The sequence below is a fragment of the Poromitra crassiceps genome (genome assembly GCF_964638095.1).
Source record: "Poromitra crassiceps genome assembly, chromosome: 3".
In the NCBI taxonomy this organism is placed as follows: Eukaryota; Metazoa; Chordata; class Actinopteri; order Beryciformes; family Melamphaidae; genus Poromitra; species Poromitra crassiceps.
The window spans coordinates 83805871-83830692 of record NC_139625.1 but is presented as its reverse complement, the minus strand read 5'-3'; the positions used below and the strand labels follow the sequence as shown (position 1 = coordinate 83830692).

Genomic DNA, 24822 nt, shown 5'->3' with positions numbered 1-24822 from the left:
CTTGGAGCGTCACTGTGCCATATGGCCACTACTTATGTGCGTCACTACACCCTCCCTCCCACCCTCCCTCCTCCTGTGGAAGCTCCGGGGGGAAATGGCGGCGATTGAGTGCCAGGCAGTCTGAATGAAATTGAATGTAACGTTCCCAATTCTATGTATTAAATTCTAAAAAACGACCCTCAACATTTGGGAAGGCTAAGCCACACAACTAGTTCGTTATAATCGCACGTCATGCTTCGGAGGCGACTTGAGGACGATGAGGACCGTGAGGACTCAATCACAGCAGGTCTCCGCTGATAGACTACCACGGGGATCTCTGTTACAGGCACAGGCACTTTACGCCTCCTCCTGACCAGGCATAAGAGTTACGCCTGGGCTTAGTGAAAAGAAGGCTTAAGCCCTCTTGGTGCAACCGGCGTAGCTTTTAGGTCGTAAAGTTATGACCGACTTAGCTTATACCCAGTGCAAGTGGGCCCTGTAGATCAAAGGATGCAAAATGACCATCTATGTATAGGTCTTTGATGGAAACTAGCCCCTTCTCACTCCAGGCATGGTAGTTTTTGTCTGACCATGGAGGCAAAAAAGAGCGATTGAGACACATTTGCGTGTGGACAGAAACATCTGGTAGACTCAAAGACTCCTAACTTGGTTTAGAATTCTGACAGAGTTGATCATCACAATCCACTCAGGTTTTGTAATGCGCAAAATGAAAATATGCTTTAAACCGGTGGATGGAAAGCCACCTTCTCTTTCCCTCCCCCTCTCTCTCTCCCTCTGCCCCTCTCCCTCTCTCTCTAACACATTCATAATACACACACACACACACACACACACACACACACACACACACACACACACACACGAGTGAGTGTTGTGGAGTCCAGAGGGGTTTGCAGCTGGTGGGTGTGGTGGTGTGACAGGCTGCAACAGGCTCAGTGTTCAGAGGAAACTGCACTGTCTGTTGTGTTCATACAAATGGAACAAGCCAAAATGCCAGCTTCATGTCTCCACGCTGCGCAGCGTGGACGTTAATAATACACGCTGCGCAGCGTGGACGTTAATAATACACGCTGCGCAGCGTGGACGTTAATAATACACGCTGCGCAGCGTGGACGTTAATAATACACGCTGCGCAGCGTGGACGTTAATAATACACGCTGCGCAGCGTGGACGTTAATAATACACGCTGCGCAGCGTGGACGTTAATAATACACGCTGCGCAGCGTGGACGTTAATAATACACGCTGCGCAGCGTGTATTATTAACGTCCACGCTGCGCAGCGTGGACGTTAACACACACTGCGCAGCGTGGACGTTAATAATACACGCTGCCTTGCATGCTGAGTCTCAGGCAAGAGCCCGCAGATTCCACAGAATTTGGAGCCCGCGGTGGAATTCGCAGGAGGTTGTCTGAGATGACGACTCATGCCTACGGTAGTTCAGACTAGAGGCTCTGAGCGAGGGGTGCCCAAACCTTTTTGACCCAAGATCTACTTTTCAAGTAGCCAGCCTCCCGAGATCTACCAGTCCAATTTCAACATCGCAAACGCACACACATCGTTTCCAGCCTGCAGTAACTAACCTCACAACACTTTCTCGTTGTCCTACAACCACTTGACATTAGGGCTGTGAATCTTCACTGGCCTCATGATTCGATTCGATTACGATTCAGAGGGCTACGATTCGATTCGATTACGATTATCGATGCATCTTAACACATTGACTGCCAGCCGTTTTTTTCTTGCTGTAGGTAGCTTCTGCCAAGCCGTTTTTTGAGGATTGTGGCTCATTTTACAAGCGCCGAGGATTATTTTCTGCTTGGAGTTTGTGAACATACAATATCTCAAAAGTACTAATAGAATGTGTACTTTCTCTGTCTTAAAGAGTTAGTTTGTAGAGTTAGTAGTTATGTAAGCATTAGCAGTTGAATACAGCATGGTTTTAGCATTAGAAAAAATATTCAGAGATAAACGGCTTTTTGTGAAATTCGATAGAGCTGTCACTTTAACCATTCATTTTTGGCTCTCTCTCTCTCTCTCTCTCCCTCCCCCTCTCGCTCTCTCTCTCTCTCTCTCTCTCCCTTCCCCTCGCTCTCCCTCCCTCTCTCTCTCTCTCTCTCTCTCTCTCCCTCCCTCTCGCTCTCCCTCCCTCTCTCTCTCTCTCCCTCCCTCTCGGGAGGGAGACGCACTAGGTTTAATCCTAGTGAGAGGGGGAGAGGGAGAGAGAGAGAGAGAGAGAGAGGGAGGGAGGGAGAGAGAGAGAGCGAGAGAGAGAGAGAGAGAGAGAGAGGGAGAGAGCGAGAGGCAGAGTTGCTTCAACCCCTCCCTCTTCTTGGCTGCCGCGGCCGTCACAGTCTCAGTGCTTTTGCTGCTCTCCTGTGCCTGTCTGCAGGCTGCTGTTTGAGGAAGTCGGCATGGACTCGCTCGCTTCTTGGGAGTTTTGGTTGAGAGAAGCTTTTGCGATTCTGGTCATATTTATGCTGCGTGTTTCAAAGTGTGTTCCACCTGTAATGTATTATGTAAATTTGCAATCCCGCATCGCCAGCAATCAGTGCGAAAACGAGAGCGTTTTCCCCCAACCATTTTCATGAGAATGTAATACTGTAAAATCGCCTCGCCATTTCCTTGAATGGCTTTGCTCCCTTTTTCTTTGATTTCGCTCGTCTGGGGGAGCACTGTCAACACTTAGTGGGTCGGTAAAATAGATTATACACATTCAATACCTCCAATAATTGTACAGGAGACGTAAAAGGGATTGATCAACGCCCCACCGTCAAAAAAAAAAAAATGTTTTTTTTGACGTATCCATACGTCGCTGGCAGTCAAGCGCTGGATTTTTTTTGACGTATGCATACGTCGCTGGCAGTTAACGTGTTAAATCGATGCATCACTTTTTCCCCCAATACATGATTTATTTTTTCTCACTTTACAATACAATTGCATTGTATTATGATCCATAATTAAAATAAACAACTGCATGTACTTCCATTATATTTTATTTTATTATAATCCCCCCCCCCCCCCCCCCCCTCAATGCCATGCGATCTACCACACTACCTTCGGTCGATCGCGATTGACGTATTGGGCACCCCTGCTCTGAGCCCTCGGCGAGCTGTTTTTGGGGTTCGTATTTTTTATCCATCTCTGCCACCGTTTTTTTATTTCGTTTTTTTTTCTCACTTGTTTCACTTTAGTGATTTTTTTCTCGTTTCGACCGGTTGAAACAGGCATAAACAGTGCAAACCATAGGCATTTTGCTAGTGCTTTTCTATCATAGCAAATGTAGCCTGCTGCTGGTTGCCCTCCAGCATGATCTGCCCATCTCGCCCACTACTATAGAGAGAGCCAAAGTGGAACGTCACTTCCTGCTTCAGCACTGTCCCAGAGATTTTAATCTGCCATTTGTTTTCCCATAGACATTTCGTAAAATGCTTATAAAAATAGTTTTACTTCGTCAAACCAAACGGTTCAGCTATATTTAGAATCGGGAGAGACCATAGAACATTTCACTCAGACCAAAACTTAAAAAAACATCGAAAAAATATTTCCTTTAAACCTGCATTTTTTTTTTTTTACTTTTGTCTGATGTAAAATCCGGAGCTGTCCATATTGCATTGTGATTGGCTAGTTGTTACAAACCACACCTCTTTCGGGGGCACGAGCTCCTGTTCACGAGCATTTTCATGTGCACAAGCTCAGAGCTGGATAGGAAAATCCTAAATTGACAGACACAGCTGATACCCGCCGTCGTGGTACCATTTAGCTTTATTGCAATGATCTGGTTAAGCCAAACCAGATCAAGGGACAGATCCTGGATCTGTTTATCCTCCATTCGTGGTATGGGCCACAGGACAATCAACAAAAGATTGATGATGATTCTGTCTCTCTCTCTCTCCTCTCTCTCTCCTCTCTCTCTCTCTCTCTCTCTCTCTCCCTTTCACAATAATTTCAGCAGATTTGTTCTGCTGAAGCACCAATGAAAAACTGTTGCACAAACTTTAGTCCCACCCACAAAGGCTCTGATTGGCTGGATTGCTTCTCAGAATGAGGGAAACGTCAGGAGTAGTGTGCTTCAGAAACAACACCAGCTAAACCTGTGTGTGTGTGTGTATCTGCAGATCTCAATGTGAATGACGGAGAGATGTGAAGCTGGGACTCGCAGAGAGCCGTCACTCAAACTACGACACCTCCAACACCCAATCAGCACGCAGCACACTGGAGGTAAGCCCCGCCCACACACGGGGGAAGAGGAGAGGAGTGATGAAGGATAGATTACACAACCTTAACACCTTCCTTCTTTCCTTTCTGGGTTTCCGTTCCTTCTCTCCTTTCCTTGTTTACCTTCCTTCTCCTTTCCTTGGTTCCTCCTTTCATTCTTACTGGCTCTCTGCTGTTTCCTTCTATGTTTCCTTCCCTTCTTTCATTCTTTTTCTTTCTTCTTAGTGCATGCGCGCGCGCACACACACACACACACACACACACACACACACACACACACACACACACACACACACACACATTACCTCATTAAGAACACTCACACACACCATTACCTCATAAAAAGACACACACACACACACACTGTGCAATGTACTGGCTCAGGTCCACTCACACACCCATTAGAGCGGTAGCGTCTCAACACAGCAGCAGTTTTTTTTTTTTTTTTTTTTTTTTCACCTTTATTTATACAGGGATATCTCTTGAGAGCAAGCTCTCATTTTCAAGAGAGCCCTGGTACAGAGGAACACATACACAAAGTTTCAAGTTACAGACAGACAATCAAAACAACATTAAGAATAGGTGAAAAACCCACTTTCAAGTAAAACAAGAGCACCCATTATGTGGGAGACCTTCTAAAAGAGTTTTAAAGGAAACAAGAGGGATCAATGCTTCTATTTTCAGAGTGTCCTGAAGTCTATTCCAACTGTTGGGGGCATAGAAAGCAAAAGCACTCTTTCCTTGTTCAGTCCTCACACGTGGGATAGATAGTCTAATACAGGACTGTGAGCGAGTTTGATAACCTCCACTGTTATGAATGAGAAGTGAGGACAAATATGCCGGGAGTTTCCCAATTAAAGCTTTGTAAATAAATAAAAGACAGTGTTTTTCTCTACGAGCCATTAGGGAGGACCAGCCCACCTTTTCGTACAAAGTACAATGGTGTGTAAGAAAAGCCTCGCCTGTGATAAAACGCAGAGCACTGTGATAAACAGCATCAAGGGACTTCAAAATGGAAGATGAGGCATGCATGTATACAACATCACCATAATCAAAAACCGACATTATTAATGATTGTACAACAGTTTTTCTGGCACTGAATGAAAAGCAAGATTTGTTCCTATATAAAAAGCCGATCTTCCTCCTCAGTTTCTTTGTGAGATGTTCAATATGAGTCTGGAAGGAGAGTCTGGTGTCTAACCAGATACCAAGGTACTTATAAGAATTTACTGATTCAATTTGCTCGCCTTGGAGCGTGTGCATACTAAGATTGACATTGGTGCAAAAAGATCTCGTGAACATCATCCACTTTGTTTTAGAAGAGTTTAAGACTAACTTGAGGTCAGATAGAGACCGTTGAAATGAGTCAAAAGCCATCTGAAGTGTTGAAACGGCCTGAGCTGGGGTCGCTCCGAAACAGTATAAAATAGTATCGTCCGCGTAATAATGGACATTGCAAAGTCCAGCGGGAGAAAAAATGTTATTAATATACAGTGTAAATAAAATAGGCCCAGAAATTGATCCTTGGGGCACGCCTTTACCGTTGGACAGTGAGTCGGACCTAACACCATCGGCTACCACTACCTGCTTCCTCTCGGTCAGGTAGCTGGAGAACCACCTGACCGAGAGTTCGTCCAGACCTGTGGCGGACAGTTTATCTAGTAAGATCGCATGGTCTACTGTGTCGAACGCTTTGGAAAGATCAACAAAGAGAGCTGCACAGTGCTGTCGGCTATCTAGACCATTCAGAATGTTATTTAAAACAAGGGATGTGGCCGTGACAGTGCTATGTCCCGGTCTAAAACCTGATTGATGGGACTGGAGAATATTGTGCGTGTCTAAAAATGTCCGAAGCTGTACGTTTGCTAATGATTCAAGCACTTTAGCCAGACAGCATAGTTTTGAGATGGGCCTATAGTTATTCAGATCGCTCCGGTCACCTCCTTTGAAGAGGGGGGAAATCTGAGCTGACTTCCATACAGATGGAATCTCGCTGGTAGTGAATGTTAAATTAAATATGTGAGCAATTGGTGCTGCGATCAGGTCAGCGCTAAGGCGTAAGAGGAACGGTGTAATGCCGTCCTCGCCCGTGGACTTCTTAGTGTTCAGCTTTGCCAGAGCCTCGCGGACTTCATAATGCCTCACCGGCCTGAATGAGAAACGTTCACCTGCAAGGGGGGGGGTGGAGAGGTCCTCGACCGCGGGGTCGTAAACATGGTCCGAGGGGGCCGTGTTGGTAGTGAGCCTATCAAATAAAAATCCCGCAGAGACAAAGTGGTGGTTAAAAGTGTTACACATCTGCAGTTTATCTAAAATTATCTCACCCGCAGCATTAATCTGGGGGGGGAGAGCAGACGTGGGTGCGGAGCTGAGAGATTTGACAGTTTTCCAGAAATCTGATGAGTTGCTAAAAGAGGTTAAATAGTAATCAGCTTTGGCTTTTCTGATTATACCAATAGTTTTATTTCTCGTATTTCTAAAATGAAGCCAGTCTGCGGGCTTGCCGGTCAGTTTGGCTTTCGCCCAGGCAGAGTCTCTGAGACGCAGGGCAGATTTGACGTCCACTGTGAACCAGGGGGTAGAACGGTTCTTTACTCTCAGCTTCTTATAGGGGGCATGTTTGTCTGCTATCAAATTAAAAACATGAGAAAAGTAATCTAAAGCTGACTCAGGGTCAGGGATTAAACATAATCAGTTTAAACCACAGAGCTAGAATGTATAGAGACGGTTTCAACTTTGACAACATAAACATGATACATTTCCCCTAGCTTTACTTCCTGTTGCAGTGTTTACTAATACAATAGCTGACAGGAAATAAGCTAGGTTCCAAACTGTTCCCTAGCAACACAATTCTGTGAAAACCGTCTATAGACGCTATATCATTGTGTAGGGAACAGCTTTTTGGACTCCCGTGTGAAGCCTAGAGTATGGGAGTGTTAGCCTGGGTAAACCCAGCCTTCATAGAGTATGGGAGTGTTAGCCTGGGTAAACCCAGCCTTCATAGAGTATGGGAGTGTTAGCCTGGGTAAACCCAGCCTTCATATAGTATGGGAGTGTTAGCCTGGGTAAACCCAGCCTTCATAGAGTATGGGAGTGTTAGCCTGGGTAAACCCAGCCTTCATAGAGTATGGGAGTGTTAGCCTGGGTAAACCCAGCCTTCATAGAGTATGGGAGTGTTAGCCTGGGTAAACCCAGCCTTCATAGAGTATGGGAGTGTTAGCCTGGGTAAACCCAGCCTTCATAGAGTATGGGAGTGTTAGCCTGGGTAAACCCAGCCTTCATAGAGTATGGGAGTGTTAGCCTGGGTAAACCCAGCCTTCATAGAGTATGGGAGTGTTAGCCTGGGTAAACCCAGCCTTCATAGAGTATGGGAGTGTTAGCCTGGGTAAACCCAGCCTTCATAGAGTATGGGAGTGTTAGCCTGGGTAAACCCAGCCTTCATAGAGTATGGGAGTGTTAGCCTGGGTAAACCCAGCCTTCATAGAGTATGGGAGTGTTAGCCTGGGTAAACCCAGCCTTCATAGAATATGGGAGTGTTAGCCTGGGTAAACCCAGCCTTCATAGAGTATGGGAGTGTTAGCCTGGGTAAACCCAGCCTTCATAGAATATGGGAGTGTTAGCCTGGGTAAACCCAGCCTTCATAGAATATGGGAGTGTTAGCCTGGGTAAACCCAGCCTTCATAGAGTATGGGAGTGTTAGCCTGGGTAAACCCAGCCTTCATAGAATATGGGAGTGTTAGCCTGGGTAAACCTAGGCTTCATATAGTATGGGAGTGTTAGCCTGGGTAAACCCAGCCTTCATAGAGTATGGGAGTGTTAGCCTGGGTAAACCTAGCCTTCATAGAGTATGGGAGTGTTAGCCTGGGTAAACCCAGCCTTCATAGAGTATGGGAGTGTTAGCCTGGGTAAACCTAGCCTTCATAGAGTATGGGAGTGTTAGCCTGGGTAAACCTAGCCTTCATAGAGTATGGGAGTGTTAGCCTGGGTAAACCTAGCCTTCATAGAGTATGGGAGTGTTAGCCTGGGTAAACCCAGCCTTCAACGTGACGTCTCACAGGCTGTGCCTGTAGCGTACGTTTCTTCATGACTGATAGCACATAGAGGTCACGTGGAGGCTGGGTTTACCCAGGCTATGGGAGTGTGGCCATCGCCATCTTAGTTCTTGCGCAGCTCGCGTGAGATTGCAGGAGACCAGGGGTTTCGCAGAGCTGCAGCTCTGCCTGCTATTGGTCCGTGATCGGCAAGCTGCGCGTTCACTGGACAGCTGATAAAGCTGATAATATACTATTGATTCACATTGAAGTACACCACGGGCAAATACCACCGTGACGTAACCATGTACCAAATCGTCCATTCATTTCAGGCCCCATCAAAAAAGCAGGTTTGAACCCATAGAGAGCACTTATGCTGTTGAACATGATAAAGTTTGTAGAATATTATCAGTTTGGTCTCAAATGTGGACATTTTGACCAAAATTCTTCATACACCACCCCAAAAGCCATATACAGTATATTAGTTAAAAACTGAAAAAAAGTGTTTTGGGGTTTAGTCCTGCTTTAAGCTCAATAAACACAGATCTAATAAATTTGACCAGAATTTCTCCAATCTATCTGACAGTGTCCCAGTCACGTGTCCTGAAGGAGTGTCCCAGGGACACTGCCTAACATGCTAATGTTGACTAGATGGGCTAGAGAGAGAGAAGTACAGTCTAGGATAAAGCTGTGTTAGCCTCCATGCTAACATTAGCCTCGGCAGCTCATTCTAACAAGAGTTTTGGGGAGTTTCCCTTTAATGTGTGAGCAGTATTGAGACTCAGCCTGTCTCTGTAGGAGCTGCAGAAGGTATGAGCTCACCTCGCCACAGCTGTGTGTGTGCGCGCGTGCATGTGTGTGACCTCTAACCCCGGCCCTGTTCTTTCAGTGCGTTATGTAACTCTGGTTCTGGCTGTAATTATCTGTGTGTGTGTGTGTGTCATGCTGAACAGATTGTGTAATGGTAATTATTGCCAGTCCTCCCGGCAACATGACAGCATGTTATGAACAGAGAGAGGCTGATGTTGTCATCTGGCTCCTCCCACCGCCGAGACCCGGGTTCAATTCCCGGCAGAGGTACCTCCAGCTTGGTCAGACGTTCCTACAACACAGTTGAATGTTTTTCACAGCAGCCATTTTGTGTCTAAAAGGCAGGGTAAATAACACAAGTGCAACCAAAACATGAATGAGCATTTCCAACTTCCAATCCATTTAGGTGTTCCAGTGCCGGGGCCCTCATTAAGGTTTTGGTTGCACCTGTGTTGGCCCTGCTTTTGAGAAACAAGATGGCTGCTGTGAAAAAGGCCCATTGGCCGTGTCTGTGGGTGGGAAGTCGGTGGGGTATGAGTCCTGGTCGCTGCTAGTCTACAACTCTCCCCAGATCGGCAGAAGAGGTGGATCAGTGACTGGCACAGCAGGGGGAATGGGACAAGTACAATTGGGGAGAAAACCTCCAGGAGGAAAAGAAAGAAAGAAAGAGGCTGCTTTGGTTGTTGTGGTTTTTAAATTGTATTTTATGTCTCTAATCAACCCAAGTTCACTGCCTGTGAAACGTAGGTCAAAAGCTATAGGTTGAGGCCACGTCTCGTCATAGACGCTGGTCTAGCTGGCTCAGCCTGGCTGGGGGCGGGGTCAGGGTGGGGTAAAAACCCCCGTTCTATCCATTCAGCAAAGTTAGAATTTAGCTGATAGTCCAGCCCAGGCAGACACGATCGGGGATTTAACCACCGCAGTAAACGCACATCTGAGCAGACGTCTTGTGTTCTGCTCTAGAACCCCCAAACATGTAGTTTAGAGCCGCAGCACCGTCTTTTGGTGAGTCAGCCCATTGAGATATATGGGCGGTTTTACCCCACTCGCGCGCCAGCCGTTTAACATTTTGTGGGTGTTCCCCAACATGCGGACCGTCTCTATTGTAGCATTTTTTATTTTCAAATCCTTCACAATTAAGAGGCCTCTCCGCCTCAAATCAACCCTCCAAGTCTACTTTGTCCAAACAATGGTTGTTTGTCAATCATTTGAACATTTTAGTTGGAAAATAAGAGCCATGTAAAGATAAGGGATAAAAGAAAAGAGATGCGACAGTAGATCTGGATCACAACAGTCTGTTTGATATGGTCAGAAAGCAGAGACTGATGCACGGCGTACCATACTCTGATCGATCTATCTCATGCCAGCCTTGTTGGAATCACACAGTCAAACTTCAACATTTCAGAGTCAACGTGTCAAATTTAGTTGGTCTCAACATTCCATCAAATCCCAAAGCGATTGTCATCAAAAGCAACTATTATCGTTTACTCCGTTTCGTTGTCATTTGAGTCCATCCAAGCGGTTATCCGGCCAAAATATATATATATTTTTCCCCCAATGTTTTTTAATCCCATTTTTATCCCCCTTTAGTGCTAATTTAATTTATTTATCCTGGTTGCTACTCCACCCTCTGCCGATCTGGGGAGAGACGAAACTGGCTCCATGCTTCCTCCGAGACATGGGCAGTTAGCCAGCCGCTTCTTTTCACCTGACAGGGGAAGCTTCACCGGTAGGACATAGCACGTGGGAGGATCACGCTATTCCAACCAGTTCCCCTCCCTCCGAACAGGCGCCCTTAACGACTAGAGGAGGAACCACATTAGCAACCAGGATATTGCATGTTTTGGTGAAGGGGGTTCCTATATGAAGGAAACCCCCGGGAGGCACGGGGAGAACATGCAAACTCCACACAGAAAGGCCCTTTTGACGACCCCACCCGGGTGGTGGGCACTCGAGGACGGGCCCGCATTCCTTCAGCGTTCACAGCGTCCCAGGTGGGAATCGAACCCAGGACCTTCTAGCTGTGAGGCGACAGCGCTTACCACTGCACCACCGTACCCCCTATCCGGCCAAAATAGACAGCACTGGACCCTATATTGGCCAGTGGGCTCCCATCAATGGGTGTTTGGTGATATTGCAGACTCCTAACTCAATACAATCTTATAGTAAACATTGCAAGCTTTCCAAAGAGGTGTCACATGACCGTCAACGTTACTTCCCTGTGACGCTATCCTTATGTGCAACTCATGTGCAGCTTTGGGCTTTACGGACTAATACTGTGCACAATGCTAGATTCTGATGTTCTACAGGTAAGTGCCATGGCCAAAGGCAGCATCGTGGGCAAATAGTCTCCTGTAGTGGATATCAGTAGTATTCTGTAGCCAGATTGCCTTTCAGGAGGTTGAAAAAAACAATTTGGCACACTTCTGGATATCAAAGTGGTCAAATGGAGATGCCGCTGCCTGGTTATATTCCATTGCAGAATCGATGTGCTTTGAGGAATTTCTTTCACATTTTGTGTAGTTGTATTGAAGGAGTTGGTGAATGAATTCAGTCGCTTCTCTGTGCATTGGATTATTGTTATCATGGTGTTATCTGCTTTCTAATCTAGAATACCTTTTAGGCTAGGATAAAAATGTACATTTCTCACTCAGGCATAGTAACAGTCACAATGTTCCACACACTTGGAAAACAATATTTGAGGTCTTACCTGTCCATAGAGGCCAAGATGATGCATATGAACCTGGTAGTTGTGGAGCTATTCTTCATTCATTTGGGGAATGTCTGTCTAGGCCAGAAACACTTCTTCTAAGGCCCCCTGGGTGGAAAGGATGAAATCACTTCCATGTAGCTTTAAAGGGATAGTTGTGATGTTTTCACCTGGGGTTGTATGAGGTACTTGCCGACAGTCAGTGTACTACAGGTTCCCCAAATAGTGCCATTTATTTATCTATTTATTAATTCATTCATTCCAGTGCACCTGAATGCAACATGCAAAATACTGTTCACACTGCTCTACTCTGCTCTTAACTTAACTTGACTATCAGTTGCATCTTTCTGTCTCTCTCTCTTTAGTTCTTGCAGACAGAAGTGCTTATAAGGCATTCTTCATTCCTGCAGCACTGATAGTGAGAAAGACAAAGATAGTTTTGTGTGTGTGTGTGTGTGTGTGTGTGTGTGTGTGTGCGTGCGTGCGTGCGTGCGTGCGTGTCCCCATCTGTCACGTGAGTAAAATGGGAATGGCATGCAGAGGTGTGTGTGTGTGAGTGTTCAGTCAGCAGACAGCTGTTGCTGTCCTTGAAAGGCTGCAGTGACTCTCTTGCAGCCACATGCATGCCGGCGGGCTCTATAGAGAGGCAACGTTGATGTCACTTCTGCTTCAGCATGCGCACCAATAGATATTATCCTTCATAGGGCTGCACGATATTGGAAAAAACTGACATTGCAATATTTTTTTATTCTGCGATATATATTGCGATATGAAAAAAACTGGAATTTTCACCAAAAGTCTTAAATAGGTCTATCAAGCCTTGCCTGTTTAAGAAGATGGCCTAGTGGGTAACGTGCACAGTTGACGTAGTAGGAAGTGAGTGTGTTTTTAGCCGCAGCCAGGGTGAGTTGCAGGATCCTAAGTGAGTAAAGGTACTATAGTTAGTAGGAAAAGAGCTTAGAACGTCACAGAGAGGGCGTGCATTACTGTATGTTATGAGTTAATTTGCCTTACTTGACATTGCACGCTCTGCGATGTGACTATTGCGCATGTGCACATTGCGATGACGATGCTGAAACGATATATTGTGCAGCCCTATTCCTTCATTCATTTTTCCATAGACAATTTGTAAAATGCTTATAAAAATAGTTTTACTTGGTCAAACCAAGCGATTCACCTATATAGATCATAGAACATTGTGTGTGTGTGTGTGTGTGTGTGTGTATATATATATATATATATATACACACACTGTGTGTGTGTGTGTATATATATCAAACATATTTATAGGCTAGCCTAGGACACACATCAGATTACATCTGTCTTGATGAACATTTGAAGGTTAATCTTCAGACAACCTATCTGGTATTCTGGCTCTGTACAGGACATAGTGACACAGTGTGAAATGAGAGGAGCTGCAAATGTATTGTACAGGCTATCTGAATATGACGTCTGTCTATGTATGTACAATAACTATGTGTAACTTAAATGAAAATGTGTGTACCGGTATATATATATATATATATATATATATATATATATATATATATATATATATATATATGTATATGTATATGTATATATATGTATGTATATATATATATATATATATATATATATATATATATATATATATATATATATATAAATATAAATAGTGAGTGTCCAAATAAAGGCTACTGTGATTTAAATTTTCCCTATCATTCACATATATATATGTATTATATATATATATATATGTGTGAATGATAGGGAAAATTTAAATATAACAAGAGGTCTATTAGGACCCCCAGTGGACAAGTCAGGAGTTGCAGTGCATTTTATTGACAATTGGAATGAAGGACAATTTTCACCCTTTGCAAAGTCATCCTGTAAGCCAGATTGGACCCTTTAGCGGGCTGGTTCTGGTTCTGGCCCTATGTTTGACACCATAGCATCACAAAAATATGAGTGAATGTCTTGTTTTAAATCTCTCTCGCTCGCTCTCTCTCTCTTACTGACAGAAGTGCATAAGGTGTTACATTCATTCCTGCAGCACTGGATGTCAACCAATAACAGACTATTTAAACGTTAACCGATTTAATACTATCAGTTAATCAGTTATAAAAACAATAAATGTTTACCCCAAGTAATAAATACTGTATTAAAAGTTTGTTGCACGGTAAAAGAAAAATAAGCGTTACAATCTATTTCTTAATAAATAACTCATGCAGGCGATGTGCTGTGTATTGTGTATCTTCATAATTGTCATCCTCTTCAATTAAGTCTGACTGCACCGCATGTTTGTGATTGTGATTAATGTGAGTTTGTGAGTGATTAATGATTGAATAGTATCGAGTTAACGTTACTCTTTACCGTTAACAACACATGGCAGTTCAGAGAAATTGTTTCACAAGGGGAGATGGAGGACTGTCTGGCTACAGAGCTACATCAGCAAGTGACAGACATGATATGTGCACATTCAGAGCCACATGCATTTGTAGGCTATGCATTGATTTACTGCTATGCTGTGACTGTGGCTGCATTAGGGCCTAATGAATTCCCCTAGGCTATAAATAGTACATTTTAATCTTGTCGGTTATTTCAGTTAATGAGTGCCGGTTGACGGTCAGAAAAAAATATAATTTTCCCCCTCCTATGCAGCACTGATGGTCTCTCTGTCTCTCTCTGTCTCTCTCTCAGGTGGGTCATGCATCTCAAATCATATCCTGAGTTGTGTTTGGATCCAGTCGGGGTTCAGACGTCCTCCTCGCAGCGTGGCCAGCAGGCGGCGCTGCTGAGGGCCTGCGTTGCCCCGGGCAACGGTAACCACGCCAACACGGGCAGGGGTCGCCTTCCTCTCAGCGTCATCTCCGCCAACACGCGTCGCCATGGCAACGCCACAAACACGCTTCGCCACGGCAATGCCACAAACAGCAGCTCCGGCCCACGGCGCCCCCCGCAGGGCTGCGAGAACCAGGAGCCCTGTCTGTTCAAGGTTATTAGCATTTTGACTTTTTCATTCGTTTAATTTTTTATTTTGTTTGACTTTGTTTTTGTTTTTATTACGTTTTGGCTTTTTGTTTTAATTTTTATTTAATTTTAATTTTAATTTAATTTTTATTTTTATTTTGTTTTCATTTTTATTTTGTTTTAATTTTTATTTTGTTTTGACTTTATTGTAATTTGTATTTCATTTTGACTTTTAGTTTTAAGTAAGAGTAGTGGTGCAGGACACTGTATGTACTGTATGAGGACAGTGTGACAGTGGTTCGAGGTGGGATTACATCAAGGATCGGCTCTGAGCCCTTTTCTTGTTTGCAATGGTGATGGGCAGGCTGGTGGATGAGATCAGGCAGGACTCTCCGTGGACTATAGTCTGGAGTCTCCGTGGACTATAGTCTGGAGTCTCCGTGGACTATAGTCTGGAGTCTCCGTGGACTATAGTCTGGAGTCTCCGTGGACTATAGTCTGGAGTCTCCGTGGACTATAGTCTGGAGCCGTCTCCACTGCTTCTGGACCTGGGAGACGGAAACAGTCTACCGGAAACATGTGCGCCAACAAAATCCTAACCCTCGATTAATTTTGGGATGCAAAGTTTCTGTATTGGCTTAAGATGTAATATTGTGAATCCGCGCAGTTTCTACAAGAACCTCTTTGAAAACTTTGGTACATTTTTTCTTTTTTTTTCTTTTCTTTACTGTTTCCGGTGCCTGTTTCATGGTCTAGGGCGGAACAGGCCAAGAGGTGTAATTCTCCTCGGAGCCTGGTGACACGAGGTTAGTGGACTATGATGTTCGCAGATGACATTGTGATATCTAGTGAGTAGGGAGCAGGTTAAGGAGAGCCTGGAGAGGTGGAGGTGTGCACTGGAGAGAAGAGGAATGAAGGTCAGTAGGAGCACGACTGAATACATGTGCCTGAATGAGAAGGACAGCGGAATGGTGAGGATGCAAGGAGTTGACGTGGCAAAGGTGGACGAGTTTAAATACTTGGGGTCAACTGTCCAAAGTAAGAGGGAGTGCTGAAGAGAGTGCAGGTAGGTTGGAGTGGGTGGAGAAGAGTGTCAGGAGTGATTTGCGACAGAAGGGTTTCAGCCAGAGTGAAAGAGAAGGTCTACAGGGCGGTAGTGAGACCAGCTATGTTGTCTGGTTCCTTTTGACTTTTTGTTTTCATTTTTATTTCATTTTGACGTTTTGCTTTCATTTTTATCTCGTATTGACTTTTTGTCAAAAACCTCCTCCTCTGACTTTTAGAATCCAGATAACACTAAAGTGTAAACTGTGGCTAACATCCTCTTGGCACTACCTAGGCTGTGATCTGCAACGCTGTCTCAACAATGTGGCCACGCTACCGTAATGATGAAGGTCACTGATAGAAGGACACCTAGGTCACGTTGTGACCAGAGAGATTTAAATGTGTCAGACTTTCAGTGATTTTACCGCCAAAAGACCGGCAATTACCGCATAACGGAAAGCCTGCACACAATACACTTTCAGTTAGTTATCGTCTCTTTGTAAAGCTTGTTTTTTTTATTTTTAGTTCAGTTAACGGAAATGTTTTTCCACACCCTAGTTTTCGTTATTTAGTTTTCGTTGGTGATAATAACCTCGGGTCTGTTCCAGATGGAGGCGGAGGACGGCGACGCCCCGCTTGACATCTGGGCCGTCATCAAACCGGGAAACGTGCGGGAGAAGATTGCCATCTTCGCCTCGGCGTGCGGCCGAGCCGAGGTCGCCGAGGTGGAGCGGCCAGCGCAGGCAACGCCCTCCGGCCCTGCCTCCACGTCCAACCTGTCCCGGCCCGTGAAGGTGAAGGGGAGGTGGGATGAAAACTCGACCGCCAAGCGACGCAGGAGATCTGGGAACCAGAACCCCAACCTCCAGCAGGACCAGAGAGCCCGGCTCCTGGAAGCACAGCAGCACACTCGCAGGCCTGCCTCGCTGACGGACCCGGGCGAGCGGGCCGGCGTGGAGGGGGAGCAGCATGGGGGGGAGGGGGTCTCTGCGGGGGACATGGAGGATGCGGAGGGGGTCTTGGTGGGGGACATGGAGGGCGGGGAGGGGGTCTCGGTGGGGGACATGGTGGCGTTCCTGGAGCAGAGAGTGGGCGAGCCTGGACTCGAGACACCGCTGCTCTGCCTGAGAAGCTCCGCCTCCATCACCCTGTCCCGCCCCCCGGAAGTCAGGGAGGGGCTGGAGGTCAGCGAGGGGCCAGAGATCAAGGGGGAGGGGCCAGAGATCAAGGGGGAGGGGCCAGAGCTGGTTATGGAGGAGGGGGCGGTGCCAGAGAACGTGCGGGTGTCGGACATGGTCGCCCGGCTGGAATCGGAGTGTCTGCAGAGGAGAGGAGATCTCTCCCGGAACAATAGCCTGAGGCGTGCGGTGGGCCGTGTGCTGCTGGCTGCCTCCCAGCCTTCATCACCACCATCATCATCATCATCCTCCTCCTCTCTGTCGGACTTCCGGACTCCGTCCTGCTCAGACGAAACTTGTCTCGCTGACTTCACAGAACCTCCGGCAAGTCACACAGGCAAACCCCCGAAGGAGAGAGTTTCCCCCCCCTCTTCCCTGGCCCTGGTCCTGGCCACACCCCCCTCCCCCAGCACCTCTCCAGCCCCGCCCACTCTCTGTGACGCTCTGGAGGAGGCGAGGCCCGCACTCCAAACCACCGCAGAGTTTAAACTCACTCAAACGCACGGTAACTGCCAGCTGTTAGCCTGGTCCCAGTCCCAGTCGTTAGCCTGGTCCCAGGCCAGTACAGACTGTCCACGGAAGCCTGAGGAGGAGGAGCCTCTTCCGGGCAGGCTGTTTTTCTCGCAGCCGCCTGTGTCGGAAAGACACACACGCTCCCTTTCCCTCCCGTCCTCAGACTCCGAACTCTGTTTGACCTCTGACCCGGAAGCGCTCCCCTCCCCGCCCCTCCGCGCTCCGTGCCCTTCCCTCCCCAACAGCTCCGGGAGAAGACGTGAGAAGAGGGCGAGGAGAGCGTCCCTCAGAGCGGAGGAGGAGTCTGCGGATGCCCCGCCCACCCTGCTGCGTCGCTTCGTCTCTCAGGAGTTCCTCTCGATGCGTCGGCAGCTGCAGCAGCTGCTGGAGCCGCAGCCGTACCTCTCCTTCCTGCCGCATCACATCCTGCTCAAGGTTATTACAGTTTGACATCTTTCATTAGTTTTGGTTTATTTTTGTTGATCAATTTTGTATTGATTCAAGTAACACAAACCTCTCCATTAAAAAAAAAACCCTATACATACACATATACAACCAGATTCACTCTGAACCCCCCCCCCCCTCCCTGCCACCCACAAACCCACAAAGATATGAACTCACAGTATATATGTATTGTGCCCTTCAGATCATATCGACCCAGGCAGACTCAGTAAGCAGACAGTCTCTCCACCACACAGTAAAGAACAAACGCAACCTAGCTATTGTGGCGATGTCCATGGTCCCCACGCATGGCTTCAACAAATGCATTCCACACTGTAATACTTTCCACTTTAGCACCATGCGTACGGGCCACCAACATCTCCATGACAGCCAGGTCCACAGCTGAAGATGCCCACTGTTCAAAAGGCAGAGTATGAGGAGACTTCCATCTCGTGAGCTTTTCTTTTTCTTTTCTTCTTCTTTTTTTGCGGCAGTAAAGGCCCAGTAACAGCCTCTGCCTCAAGGATCAATTCAACCCAGTAAATTCATTCAACAACAAAACAACAGGAGAACAAGAAGGAACAGTGACTCCACAGCACTACAGACATGTTCCTGGCAACTTCTCTCCAAAATAAAGAAACGGCCGAGCACTCGGAGACCATGTGTATTCACCTTATGGTCAGACGCAGCGGTGGGCCAAATTCTTCCGCGTCGTGTTAACACTTCCGGCGGTCACGGCGCCAAATACAAAAGAACGTCAAAGGAAGAAAGTTGTTTTTGTAACGGACAGTGCAGGGGGTAAAATAAAGAACGTAGCCTACTACTTTGAGCTCGGTACACAGCAAGCAAGCGGAGTATCCACTGTTAGCCAGGTCAGATAATGTTATCGACAATGACGAGCACTTTCTTGTAAAACATACCTGGACTCCAACAAAGAAAGCTTCAGATGGTTTTCTCTCCTCCGAGCACAGCTCGAGCCATTTAGGTCTTATAAGACCTGCAGATGTTAAAGTCGAGCTGAACCCAAAAATGACTTTTCTTTTCTTTTAGTTCAAATACCTGGGTATGCAGTGCACCTATTTAATAATGTATGCAAACAAAATCACAAACATCTAATTTCTTTCGTTTTTCACACTTTTTCACATCAAATGTTCATTTTTCAAGATTTCATTGATAACAGTAATGTACAGTTTGCTGACGTCACCTAGTACTATCAAATTTCTACCCCATTTCAACCAATCATATCACGACATGCAGCTGTCAATCAAATCTTCATTTCAGGATCATTTTCTCTTCCAAATGAAGGGGAAAATGGTGCCTAGTGCCTGTCATCTGGCAGAGTTTCTAGCCCATTAACTACTAACTTGAGCAATTATGCAAACTAAATCAAACGGTAATGTCCAAGAATGCAAAGAAATGTGAGAATTAACGAGCCAGTTACATGGCATTGCATTCTTAGACATTGCCGTTTGCTTTTATTTGGTATGTTACCTACAATTGGCTAAATTATTAGTTAATTCAGTGTTAGATGATATTGGAGCAGCCGGCCATTTTCTTTTTCTTTTCTTTTTTAGCCCGGAAGTCGTCACACGACCACACAACGGGGTCAAATGGGCGTGGCTACATAAGGTGAATAAAGGTTCCAGGGGTTGCCAGGGGTCAAAATGTACAGAACGTGCTTTGAGATATTTTCATCTGAAATAATTTACTATGGGCATAGTTATAATGAATTAATTGGTGATTGGGGTTCCTGTAAGATCAAATAATATGAATCCACACCAAATCCCAATTGATTATATTAGATGAAATGGAAAGAGCCCTACTCCAGCTGACATTGAGATGCAATGGGTTTTCTGCGGCCTTGATGATGAAAGTATAAAGACTAGAAACCAATCCCTCAGTGGTCTTGGATGTACACATTTTGTGTATGGGATGGCTTTCTATTACTTTGCCCCAAGGGACACCATATGAACACAAAGCACTACGAAGTAGCAAATAAAAAAAGAACAAAGTACCAGGAAGATTATAATGAGCCTGAAGGTCCTGAAATGCCCGAAGCCTATTACCCGATGTAATATCGGAGAGAATATTAATACCATTTTTCTTCCATGGGGGAAATAAATCAGGCAATCACCCACACATAGAGAGAAATTATTAAACATGACGTTTTAGTTTTTCTTTTCATTTCATTTGGACTTTGTTTTCAATTTAATTTCAATTTAATTTATTTTTAACGCAGGTTTCCTAGTTTGGTTTAGTTTTTAGTTAGAAAATTCTTAGTTTGAGTTTTTATTGGTTTCAGTGTTGGTTTTAGTTGTTTTTTTATGCCTCCGCCGCCGGCGATAGCCAGGCCGGAGGCATTATGGATCCGGGTTGTCCGTCCGTACGATGTTCGTTAACGCGATATCTGAGGAACGCCTTGATGGAATTTAATCAAATTTGCCTTAAACATCGACTTGGACTCAAGGATGAACTGATTAGATTTTGGTGGTCAAAGGTCAAAGTCACTGTGACCTCTCGAACGCCATTTTCAAGCTTGTTAACGCGATATCTGAGGAACGCCTTGATGGAATTTAATCAAATTTGCCTTAAACATCGACTTGGACTCAAGGATGAACTGATTAGATTTTGGTGGTCAAAGGTCAAGGTCACTGTGACCTCTCGAACGCCATTTTCAAGCTTGTTAACGCGATATCTGAGGAACGTCTTGACGGAATTTCATCAAATTTGCCTTAAACATCCACTTGGACTCAAGGATGAACTGATTAGATTTTGGTGGTCAAAGGCCAAGGTCACTGTGACCTCACGAACGCCATTTTCAAGCTTGTTAGCGCGATATCTCAGGAATGCCTTGACGGAATTTCATCAAATTTGCCTCAAACATCGACTTGGACTCAAGCATGAACTGATTAGATTTTGGTGGTCAAAGGTCAAGGTCACTGTGACCACTCGAATGCCATTTTCAAGCTTGTCAACGCGATATCACATGAATGCCTTGACGGAGTTTCATCAAATTTGCTTCAAACATCGACTTGGACTCAAGGATGAACTGATTAGATTTTCGTGGTCAAAGGTCAAGGTCACTGTGACCTCACACACCCAATTTCCAAGCTCTGTAAAGCAACATCTCGGTAGCGCCTTGACGGAATTTCTTCCAATTTGCCTCAAATGGCGATTTGGACTCAAGAATGAACTAATGGCGGAGGCATAAGTCTGCGTTGCGGTCGTTCTAGTTTTGTAATATGGGGTATTTGTCAGGGGCGATATTCAAATAATCAGGCCCGGTTGTTGAGTGTGTGTTGTACCCGGCTGGAGGCCGGTACAACTAGATACGGTCTGATAATCTAGTTTATTTAATTACTTCAAAGTCCTCACTACATATATTTTATGCATCTGGACAGACATGATGTGGACTGCAACTTGACTTGTTGGCAGAGGCATACAACTGCAAGCCGGGTATTTCTAGTTATTTTTTATTTCAGTAAATGAAGATGTTTTTTCATACCTAGTTTTAAGAATAATAACCTTTTGGTTAAGGATAATAACCTTTTGGGGCGTCCGGGTAGTGTAGCGGTAGATTCCCTTCCTACCAACACGAGGGTCGCAGGTTCGCGCCCCAGTCTTACCTCCGGCTAGGTTGGGCGTCCATACAGGCACAATTGGCTGTGTCTGCGATTGGAAGTCAGATTAAGAGTATGTGCCCTGGTCGCTGCACTAGCACCTCGTCTGGTTGGTCGGTGTGCCTGTTCGGGGCGGAAGGGAACTGGTGGGAATAGCGTGATCCTCGCGCGTGCTACGTGCTGCCGGTGAAGCTCCCCTCTGTCAGTTGAAAAGAAGCGGCTGGCAACTGCACATGTGTCGGTGGAGGCATGGCGCTAGTCTACAGCTCTCCCCAGATCGGCAGAGGGCGCAGCTGCGACCAGGGCAGCAGGGGGAAAATGATAATAACCTTTTGGTTTAAGAATAATTACCTTTTTGGTTAAGGATGATAACCTGTCTCCCGCTGCAGATCTTCTCCTTGCTGCCGACTCAGAGCCTGGCCGCGCTGCAGTGCTGCTGCAGCTACTTCCGTGTGGTCATGGAGACGTACGGCGTGCGGCCGACCGACTCGCGCTGGGTGAGGGACCCACGTTACCGTGACGACCCCTGCAAGCAGTGCAAGCGGCGCTGGGGCGGCGCCGGCGATGTGTCGCTCTGCCGCTGGCACCACAAGCCGTACTGCCAGGTAGGGATCAAACAATGATTTGGGTCACTATAATAGTCATATGATATTTTCATACTGTTTCATCTCTACTGCCAGGCCACGCCGTACGGCTACTGGATGTGCTGCCACCGCTTGCACCGCGATGTGCCCGGATGCAACGTGGGTCTCCATGACAACTGCTGGGTCCCCGCCCACCACAGCATCAACATGCCCATATATAGGAGGAGCCGCGAGGAGGGGGATCACTGAACTGTGTGTGTGTGTGTGTGTGTGTGTGTGTGTGTGTGTGTGTGTGTGTGTGTGTGTGTGTGTGTGTGTGTGTGTGTGTGTGTGTGTGTGTGTGTGTGTGTGTGTGTGTGCGCGCCTTGTCGTCGCAATTAGATTTTTGGCATCTGGAGCACAGGGAGGGGAGATCCCAGCCAGGATTCTCTCCTCCTGGAGTGTCAGAGAGACGCGGCTCCTCCGGCTGTCTCATCTGAAAGCCCGCGGGCATTGAAATAACTGGACTGTAGAGATTTAGAAAAAAGAATATAAGTTTGATGATTTTAAAGTAACTTGTTTATTTTTAAAGGTTTATTGGTTGATTTTTCCTGGCTGGTATGTTTTATTCTGTTGGGAGTTTTGCTTGCAATAAAGAGTGTTACCGGTATGTTGGTCTTTGTTAAGGAGAAACTGATTATCATCAGTGATGTCATAAGATGTTTTTGGTCACTAATGATGTCACTGATGACATTCATAGACATTGTGACATCATCAGTTGGTTTTCATATTTACTGCATGATTTGAGCCAAAAAGGCAAAAAGTGCCTGTTTTGGACTCCCATACTTTTACCCCAAAAAACACAAATGAGCTTTAGTCCAGCATCTATCCTGGTCTAAAGGCTTCAAATTAGTAGTGTGCACTGTAAAATTCTGTTTTTGAATATTTTCCCATGTTCGACATACAGATCAATTTCCTGTACATTTCATGTAAACTGCATGTAATTGGTTGTTGTGCCAAAACTGGGGAAATAGGGGGAAATAGCAAAACACAATAGAAACTAGTAATTACAAGCCTTGACTCGAGGTGAGATGTGTAACAGGGAAATAATCTTTTTTGGGGGAGAAAGCTGGAGGTCCTAAAAAAAGTGTCGTTTTTGTTCAAAATTAACATTGAAAACAATGGGAAAACTATGCAATGGACTTTGAGGCCATGTAATGCCCCCAAATTTTCAGCCAACCACAAAATTCCATTTCAAGGTCAAATTTCAAGGTGTTTGGTCCAGGATGATAGAATAAAAACATAATGTGGGTGCACTTTTTTTTCCCAATGGCACATAACAATGGGATTTGTGTACAAAAATAATAATCACAGCTGCATTTAGACTCGTCTTTGTAACCTGCAGGGGGCACTGTTCCTTTTCATGGAGCTCCCTCTTGTCAGGGCCGCTGGAAGTCTGTGGGGTGCTGCAAGCTTGAAGGCATTTTTAAAAATTGGTCATTGGGTGTTTTTTTTGCCATATTTAGAGGAATATCATTTTAAATTAACATTAGGATTATACTGTTGTGATGTCATTATTCAGCATTTTCTCCTTTTCTCACTCACTTTCATGTCACCACCTCTCCTTAATAGGTCGTTTTACACTACAACAGACACACAGGCAGAAACACTGAACTTATATTTTATTATCTTATAAACCAAACATCAAAAATAACATCTCCACCCTCTTTGCTTTGCTCATAGTCTTCAACTAAACCCTCTTTGCTTTGCTCATAGTCTTCAACTAAACCCTAAATATCACCGTATAAAACGGATGGGCAACTACTTTTTCATATGGGACCGCATGAGAAACTTGGATTGTTGCCAGGGCCCGAACAAATATTGTCATGCCATAACCAATGGATGGGCAAGTCGCACCTGGTAATCCAGAAATTGCATTATGGTACCTTTGTCTACATGTAGATCATCAAGAAACTTTAAATGAATGACGTTAGATGTGTTTAATAGAGCTGTGTCGCGTCTAGCAGCTGATCAGCAGCTCAGACAGCCTCAAACACGATCGGTGATTGACAGCTCTATAATTCGCATAACAGCAGCGGATGGAAACGCGCATTATTTCGCATTTTCTTTTGCCGACTTTATGAAAATTAGATTAAAATTCGCGGTACCTTTGGATGGAAACCCAGCTAATGATGTGTTTATTCTCTGAACCTGAACCCCCTCAAAACCTTTCTAACAGAATTTGCTTGGCTATCCTGCGTCTCTCCTGCGCCAATCAAAGGCAGAGATGGGCGGGTCATGCCTTCGCCATCCTGGGAAGAAAATATCGCTGACGAGGGCCTACTTACATGTACTTACAGATGTTTTTTCTTTTTAAAAGTCTAGTTTGCAACGTTAATGAACTAATAGCAGACTGTATCGATTATACTATCACGAATATATAAACTGGTGGTCTGAGAGCGAGAAGAAGCTCCTCTCTCTCAAGAGGACTCGGAGGAATGGTTTAGCTGAAGCTATTAGCTGTGAAGCTAACATCGTTTAGCTGTGAAGGCTTTCCTGCTGCAGGTTAAAAACCTTAGCTGTGTGTAGCTAACCATAGCTGTGTGAAGCTAACGTTATATTGAAGTTATTGGAGCTTTGAAGGACAGTTAGTAAATAGTTGAGGAGGAAAAGTTGCTGTCACTGTGCGAACATGTCTGAAGTCCAGAAGCTGAGAGCGGTGGTGAAGCAGCGGCTAACTGCG

The 24822-nt window shown here is 45.5% G+C and overlaps 1 protein-coding gene across 1 annotated transcript in view; it reads left to right on the top strand.

Annotated features, from left to right (window-relative positions):
• fbxo34 (F-box protein 34) overlaps positions 1-22747 on the top strand; it is a 33335-nt gene extending 10588 nt beyond the window's left edge. The window contains exons 2-6 of the mRNA XM_083633187.1: positions 4118-4220; positions 14451-14745; positions 16373-17890; positions 21906-22121; positions 22197-22747. Coding sequence (XP_083489313.1) covers positions 14458-14745; positions 16373-17890; positions 21906-22121; positions 22197-22349 — 2175 coding nt within the window. The 5' untranslated portion in view covers positions 4118-4220; positions 14451-14457 and the 3' untranslated portion in view covers positions 22350-22747. The remainder of the gene's footprint in view (positions 1-4117; positions 4221-14450; positions 14746-16372; positions 17891-21905; positions 22122-22196) is intronic.
• Positions 22748-24822: the final 2075 nt, after the last annotated feature.